General features: G+C 37.7%; 1 protein-coding gene across 5 annotated transcripts in view; it reads right to left on the bottom strand.

The window, feature by feature from the left end:
• Positions 1–5,753: 5,753 nt before the first annotated feature.
• Positions 5,754–8,995, bottom strand: part of ablim1a (actin binding LIM protein 1a) — a 31,151-nt gene continuing 27,909 nt past the window's right edge. For 2 of the 5 annotated variants that reach the window (XM_058386641.1, XM_058386640.1), the window contains one exon: positions 8,022–8,921. In XM_058386641.1, the coding sequence (XP_058242624.1) occupies positions 8,848–8,921 (74 nt within the window). In that variant the 3' untranslated portion in view covers positions 8,022–8,847. The other 3 variants (XM_058386642.1, XR_009204365.1, XM_058386639.1) reach the window with 3 other exon arrangements.

Below are 8,995 nucleotides of genomic sequence, written 5' to 3'. Positions count from 1 at the left end.
TTTGTTTTGTTTTTTTACAGGTAATTGTGTGAAATAAAATGTAAAAAGTCAGACAGGTAATTGGAAAAAGCTCATGCAGGTACATGTTAAAAAATTAAATTGTGAAAAAAAAATTAATAAAAAAGCTTATAAATGAATAAACAAACAAACAAACAAACAAATTAATTAACAAACAAACAAACAAACATAAATAAATAAATAAATAAATAAATAAATAGTTAAACACATTATGTGAATTGTCAAGAAACAACTTTTCTGTAAGACACCCTGCAATTATTATTATTATTATTATTATTATTATTATTATTATTATTATTATTATTATTATTATTGTTACTATTATTATTGTGGCTCTGAAGGGATGGCTTCATTTTTCTCCAGGATGTATTCACCTGGCATTACAGCTATGATCTATGATCTCATGGCATTGTGGCTTTGTGTGTGTGTGTGTGTGTGTTATCATTCAGCCCCCATGCTGAGGTGCAAAGGCCAAACACTGGATTTTTCCTAAATAAAAAAAAGCTGCTGCTAGTCCACACCCCCAGCAGCCTGCCCAGGAGGTCTGAGCGTTAACACATTACTGGAAGCAGTGAATGTAGAGTAAACATTCACTCACTCCTACCAACACACACGTCTTTAGGTGTAAAAAGGTAGCACAACTCTTGAACTCTTACACACTTATTCACACCTAAAGCGCATGTTATTATTTTTACATCACAATAGCACTGTTCATCTTTTAAATCACACACACACACACCCACACACACCCACACACACACCCACACACACACCCACACACACACACACACACACACACACACACCCCTAAATTGGATATTGCTGCTTGGATGATTGTAGACAGACGTAAGGTGTAAAGTCAGCAGTTCTTACTGAAGACGACACACAGCCATGTAATTAAACCTTAAGACCCAAGTATTATGCTTTAATTTCGCTTCAGGTGTGTGTTTGTGCCGCATTGTTCACATATTCATCTTACTGTGTATCTGTAGGATTAAAAGCTGTATCCACTATGGGCCATGGTAGGGTTGAAACATTGGTAATGGTGGACTAGAGGGGAAAACTTACCATCATCTCTCTGCTCTAGTGTTTAGTCCGTCTATATCATTTTCACACCTTTTGCATGTTTCCATGTCGAGCTAAAATAGCATTTCCATGGCAACAGTGTGTTTGTTGCTGTGTACGAAGCATCTTTAACACAGGCTTTATTGGCTTCACTTGGAACTTTATGCCATTTATATTGTGCATATTGTCGTGATGCCTACTGTTTAGGTTGCTATTGCACCAAACAGACATGTAGGCCTCATTTCTGACAAAGTACACAAGCAGTGCTCCATGCAAACTTGGGAAAGGTGTGGCAGCCATCTTGTCTAGGTTTCACAGTGTGTTTGAGATGCAGCAATCCTAAAAGAAAATCCTAAAAACCTTCTTAAAGTTCTCCAGTGAGTATGACTTAAACCTCGTACCTCAAAGGAACACTCAGTAACATTTCAAGCAAGTATTTTGCCACTGGATTGCTCATTTATTATAAAATCAGATCAAACTGATATATTAAATAAGTCGAAACGTTCCAGAGAACCATTTCTGAGTTAGCAGCATCAACACCAGATAGAGATTTAAAGACAACCCTGAATCACACGGTTAGCAAACGAGATAAACAGTAGCTAATTCACTAGCAATCACGATGTTTGCTAGTATATGAAACAGCCGTTTAACACTGCAAGGTCAAAGTAAACACAAAAGCGCCTCTATTTTCGTCTGATCGTCTGAGGATGCCACAAAAAAGAAAGCCTAACTGGAGTAAACTGGGATGTCTTTTTAATGTGTTGGAAGCTTGAATGACGGTCATTCAAGTAAGAATAGTTTTTGGTCTCTCATATCCGTTATCTCAAAATCATTACTGAGAGAGTGTTACAGCTATTTTAAATATCACTTCCAAGTAAAAAACTAATGAAAGCCAAAAAAATCACTAATGCTAACTATCTTCCCAGTCCATTCTTGAGTAATTAATGTATATGATGTAACTGTGTGAGCTCATAATTGACCTAAATGAAAGAAATGTGCAAAGAATCCTGTGTTAACGTATTTTAACCCAATCTATCTACCAATCTATCAGAATAATCCATGATCTTTCAAAACATGGTGAAGGTTCAGGAGCAGGTCAAAGGATTCACCCTAAGCTCCTGTTACACTCGTTCCAGTTACTCTTATTCCCAGTGTGAATTCTGATCTGCTCTCTTCAAACAGGTCAAGGTGAGTGACCTATCGGTAGGAGCGTCTGCTCCCCGCGAGTCCCTCTGGGGATTCTAAATCACGGGAGGGAGGAAAGAAAGATGTCTTTACCATTCCCTTCATCTACTGGGTAACTAGACAAGCACTAAAAGTGCGCTTCGGTGATGACTCATACAGGCTGATTGAGAGGAAATGCCCACGGGAGTGTTTGAGACGAGACGAACAGAGGGAGAATGTTGTTTTCAAGACTCTTAAAACCTCGAAGCAGCAGGAGTTTAATTAAAGACAGCATTGTTAACAAGTGCACTCTTAACCCAGCGTGAGAGGAGTCATGATATTGATTACTGTCTGGTTCTTTAACACACACACACACAGACATAAACACACCCATACAACAATAACAAGAATTCAATAATCTGTTCATTTCAAAGAGGGACACCTGCTGCGTCCACGTTAAAAAACCCAAATAAAATGAACCCAGTCATCAACAAAACTGGGACTATTATATATTTCAAGGTCTGGACAACTAATTTTTACCTCAGCAGTCGCTACAACATTTGGTGTAGCTTTGCACAAAGAAAAACTACATCATGTGCTTTAAAATAGAAAAATACAAAACAGAAAAAACACACCAATTCCCTCAGACACTTGTTTTTCAGATACTCGATTTTGATTGGTTACAATATTGCCTAGGGTTTGAAAAAAAAAAATTGTTTAGTAGGTTGGACATTTCAGCAGATAAAGCACCACTAGATATGGAAACATATGAACAGTTATTAGCATGGCACTCAATGGAAAACACACACACAGACACATGAACATGGCGTGTTTAATAAATGTTTAATAAAACAGATTAGGATCTGTGTACACTGTAGCCCATCCCTGTAACACAAACAGGGTTTGTTTGTCTCTGTCTGTCTGTTTGAGAGCTTCAGCCATGAAGTTGTAAACCAGCAGTGCCACTAAACCCACAATGCATCAGGTCCGCCTTTACGGTTCTACTCCTTTGTCCAGAATCAGACAGCCATGACATCAAGTGGTCTGGAAGATCCGGAAATTCAGGGTAAAAAAATATTAAATCTAAATCCTCAGTCTATTAAAATGTCATGAATTATTACTTGTGTGAACAGAACATCGCTATACCACCACATTACTCAATATTGTGTATTTATTGTTATTGTCAGGAATAAACCTGAATGCACTTCTGTTTCTGGGAGGAACAATAAAGCAATGATTACGGATCGTGTGAGTAAACCTGGCTGTAGATCACTGTCTGGGGTGAAATAACAAGGTATTACAGGGTTGCTGTGGAAATAATTTGAGATGTAATGAACTCTTGTAGAGTCTTGTTACAGAACACTGGGAGTGTGAGGGACGAAGCTGAAGGAGTCTCCATTAAACTGGTTTAAACCTTATAGCGCCCTCTGGTGTTTGTTTTTGTGTCAGATAGAGAGCCTATATTTTATTTAATGAAGTTCCAGGCAAAAAATATATATAAAAAATATTTAATTTGACCTAAATACATGCCACCACTGTGCATTGTTGAATATTTGCTATAGGAGAATTATTTAGAGACAGATTTTTTATTTATTTATTTTTTTTAAACTATATTTATTCCTACGGTGTATATTGTGAAGTATTCACACACATCCATTACCCTCTTCAGAACTGTTTCGCACTTTATATTTTTTGTACTTTTTTGTACTAATTTTTGTACTATTCCCAGGATATCAGCTGTTTATGAAACACACATGAAATCTCACATCAACAACTCCCTGGACATATTCACCAACATCTCTTTTTTCCCCATTCGGTTATTTAGCGTGAACATTAACTGTATGACTTGTTTCTGCATGATTTTATTACTGCTGCTGCTGCATGATTATCAGCATAGATAATTGCATTTCCATGAATCACATTTCTTTGTATTGACATGCAGGTAATTGCTATCTTCACTAAAAAACATGATGAACTGTACAAATAAACCCAGATCACCCATCTCTTTTCAATGAAATGGCTATGGGAATTCTTTTCTTCACATGAATAATATGTGTGTATGAAATCTGTACATGTTTTATGTGCAGTACTGTACAGTGGAATCCCAGTGTTTCCAGTGTGACCACTTCTTCTTTCTGGATATACCTGATCCATCCAGATGTTCTACCCCTGGGCGCTTGGTGGTGCTCACTGCTGCTGTGGAAAGATTTGTGTGGACAGCCCGTGACCCAGGGGACTGCTGTTGATAGAATAACTTGGAGACTATCTGTCTTTGAACTGCTGTTGCATCAGTCAGCTTTGGGCAGGAAGGTATTAGTCTTAAGTCTATAATGAACTCAGAAACTACATACAATTCTTCTTTACTATAAACTATAAAAAACGCACATTATCAACATTTACATCATTTACTGTCCAGTGACACCCAAATGAGGATGAGGTTCTTTTCTGAGCCTGGTTCCTCTTAAGGTTTCTTTCTTATATAATCTCAGGAAGTCTTTCCTCACCACCGTTTCCTCACACCCTCAGGCTTGCTCATAAGGGATAAATGTTAGGAATAAAATGTATAATTTTTTCTGTTACTATACTTCTGTAAATCTGCTTTGAGACAACCTCCATTGTTAAAAGTGCTATACAAATGAATTGAATTAAAAAAATTAATTGACCTAGTACTGCAGTATTTTGTGATATCCATGAGCAACTCTCTGATCTTCTCTTCGGTCACTGCTCGCAACCTTAGGGTAACCATAGACAATCAACTGTCACATGCAAACACACAGGCTACACAGGTGCTTGTTCAGTCTCTTGTCATTTCGAGACTGGACTACTGCAACTCTCTACTGGCAGATCTACCTCTGAATGCAATTCGACCTCTGCAAATGTTTTCAACCTGCCTAAGGTCTCCCACACCACCCCACTGCTGCGTTCCCTCCACTGGCTTCCGGTAGCTTGCATCAGATTCAAAACTCTACCGCTAGCCTAAAAAGCCAAGAATGGACCAGCACCTTCTTACCTCAAAGCTTTTATTACTCCTCACACTGACCTTCTCTCCCTCAGATCTACTAGCACTGCTTGACTGATCCCACCATCTCTCAGGGTAAGAGGTAGGTACACATCTAGACTCTTCTCTCTTCTGGCACCGAGGTGGTGGAATGGCCGAGTCACTGACTGTCTTCAAAAGCTGGATGAAGGTCTAACTCGTCCTGAAACTTAAGCTCTTATTTCCTATTTTCCTGGTATCCTAAGTCTGTGACCTATTAGAACAGTGTTATTGTATTCATTGATAGACTTCAAAGCACTTTTGTACATCACTCTGGGTCTGCCAAATACCAGAAATGTAAATGTAAATGCATGATGGTTTGACTGTAAATAAAATGATTGTTTTCACCAAATAATTAATAATAGGTAGCCAGTGACAATGTGATTGGTCACAGGCTTTAGTATGATACTAGTGTTGTTACTGTATGTATGTCACATGGTGTTGCAGAAAGAAGGATGGAAATACACAATCTGATTTGCGGCGTTTTATTAACGAGAAGCTTTTTACATCAATAAAATATTCCATTCACGAAGAGTTCATGTTTTTGTCGCTTGTCAAATCCCGGTGTTTTGCAAGCAGTCGGATTAACATGGAAATTAGTTTTGACCACCAAACAGAGCTGTACGGTTTTGAGTGTAAAGACAGAGCGAGAGAGAGAGACAGAGAGAGAGAGGAAGAAGCCATGCCATTCCTGAACCTACCACCCAGACAACAAAACAAAAACAAAAACAAAACAAAAAAACCCCTGCTCTGAGGTCAGAGTCTGAAACTGTAATTTTGCATGAGCAATAAATGTTTGGTCCGAGTAAGCCTTCAGTGGAAAGGATCCTGAGAAAATCCCAGCTGTTTTTGCTCTCTTAGGCATGGCCATACCTTTGGTGTTGCTGTCTGTCACAGTTTATCAATCGTTTTACTTCGTCATTCATACATACAATAAAATGGCAGTGCGGGTTTCCGTTCGGAGTAAAATGAACCAGCTCCAGCTTGTTTTTATGAAGTGTAGAGTGTGGGTTTGAGCAAAATTCAGCATTGGATAAATAAGAAAGACTTGAGTGGCAGACTTTAAAGGAGTAAATGTGGAAAACGGATAACTTACTCTTATGTTATATAAGCTTATAACATCTTACATAAAGACGAACCAACATACACACCTAGGTGAAAGCTCATCGCGACTACATTCAATTACCAATGGACTCGTTGTGAATTTAAGAAAACAAAACGTCTTATTACATAAGCGGAAGTTACCTAAGAAGCAGAAAAACCAAAGAGACAAAGTTTTGAACATTCAGTGCTTATGTGCTAATGTAATGACTCATTACTTTTTTATCTGAAATAAACGATGGTACTATGTTGTGCTAACCAATAAACATAAAACCAATGAAATCCCTCCACGTTCCTTCCCATATGCACATACAAGGGCCGCGAGAGAAAGAAAGAGAGATTACAAGCAAATATATGGCTACATTACAGAAGTGTATGGTGTGTTTTTATGGTTAAAAGAGTCTGGCTTTCTTCTTCATGTCGTTGCGCTTCCATAGAGGTAACTTATCGAACTCCTGAATGTCCATCCCAAAGATCTCAAAGAACACCTCAGGAGCCAGGTGCCGCTGGAAAGAGCATAAAAAAGAAACAGAAATACTTTCAGAAATCCAGTCAGGTTGGGTAATGTTTGCTAGCTAGTGAAGATTTTGAGCATTTGAGGATGAAGCATAATATTCCTGTTAGAAATCCTGTTAACTCTATCCGGGTAGCTTGAAGATTATGAAAATGTATAAAAGATTACTTCATCCAGATTGGGTCTTGCATTTCCGTTCCATTTGGGAATTGAAGGCTGAGTTCCAGTGCCACATTCTCACTAAGGCCAAATTCAAACAAGTAACCAGAGGGATGGGCAGTCCAGAGCTTTCCTACAAAGCCAGACATTGACCCGCCTGTTTTTAAAGAGTTTATCCTGAATACTGACAAGCTGATGCCCTCCAACCTCCTGTCACTTTAGGAGGAACAGGAACATGACTGGATTTGAAACAACAACCTCAGAAAGAGGAGCCAAAAGACCTCTAACTATCAGAGCTGCTGTAATATAAGGAATAAAACCTGATGTGGTATATGCTGTTACAGGAAAATAATCAATGCAAGGGTAATGGAGCCCAAAGTGATGCAGACCTAAAAGTCTTTAGTTACTTGAACCTTCCATTAATACATTAGAGAACAGGAGAATCGTTACCTCCAGTCGGGTCCTGTCCACGTCTCTGGGCAGCATGGCTCGGCCACGGCTGGTGACCAATAGCATTTCGTAAGGATATACCTTCAAAAGAGATTGCCATAGGTTAAAAGTCAGAAGTTTTCTTGGTTTTTGAATTTTAGTCTAATAAGCTGATAAAAAATTATAACAAAAAATATGTTACATGTCATTATAATCATCCCATTGGAGCTCATTTACGATCAAGAGTCAAAACATGAGAATTTTATGAAAGTTTTTCTGGAAAAGTTGAGATGATGGGTTCATTAACAGTGATCATACAGATGATATGATTCATGGTAACAGAGTCTGGGATACGTTTTAACATTTTCCATATGATGCAGTACACTCAGATAGTGCATGAAGGAAAGAGCAGTAACCAATACACAGGTTTGATACTTGCTTTTGGTTCCAGCATATTAGGCATCGAAACCCCTCTGTCCATTCTGCTGACAGGACGATGGCCATCCTGCAAGGGCTATGGACACACAGATGGACTGAGTGTCAAAAAACACCACAAAACTAACCAGATTTTAACATTCATTCAAAACAAAAAAATGACTGGTCCAAAATTTTATTTGGGGAACAAATCTGGCAAGAACATTTTTTTGGTTATGATTTACAGATAAAATAAAATCAGAAGAAAAAGCAAAAAAAAAAAAAAGCAAAATAAAACATATATACAACAGCAATGATATCAACTATATCAACTTGAATCTGTTGTATGTTGTATGTTAACAATTCCTAAGTGATACTGATTAAACCAACTTAAGATCACAATATTCCATGAGGTGTTTATGGCTATAAAAATCATAATAATGAAAATAAAAATTAAAATGGAAATGCTAAAGATAATAGAGTGCATCTGAACACAGATTATGTGTATATGAATTATTGTCGTGTTGGTGATGCTAAAAAACCAAAAATGTCACTAGCATGTCAAGTTTATCCATCTAATACTGTATGTTGTGAGTCGAGTCCTGTGACATAATGAGGCAGTATAAAGCAACAATGCTCCATTGAAGTCAATCCAGTGATGACAAATGAACTACTAAAAAACGTGAAAACGATCTTGGTCAGAAATTCAACCTAACATACCCTCCGAAAATTCCACCATCTGCTAGTTTGACTGTAAATATTTCATCTGTAGATGATACTGTAGATGAGCTGTCCAAAGCTTTATTACTTATTAGTTCTAACAAACTTGTATCAACTACATTGTCCATGTAATATAAATAATCTCTTCATCATATTGTGAGAGAAAGTCCGTCAAAAGACAATATGTAATTTCTGTAGCAACTGATGCATTCGTGACAAAATAATTTCAACTGAAATATGAACGACGACATGACGTAAGGCATGAAGTGAAATCTGATGCTGTAACACTTACCTGAAACTCTGCAAAGAAGGAAAGCAAAAACATCGATTCAGTATTCAGCTAAATTCGATTTACTATGAACTAATAGGATTTA

The sequence above is a fragment of the Hemibagrus wyckioides genome, linkage group LG03 (assembly GCF_019097595.1).
Source record: "Hemibagrus wyckioides isolate EC202008001 linkage group LG03, SWU_Hwy_1.0, whole genome shotgun sequence".
NCBI lineage: Eukaryota > Metazoa > Chordata > Actinopteri > Siluriformes > Bagridae > Hemibagrus > Hemibagrus wyckioides.
The sequence above is the reverse complement of the archived record's forward strand: the minus strand, read 5'-3'. Positions and strand labels throughout refer to the sequence as shown.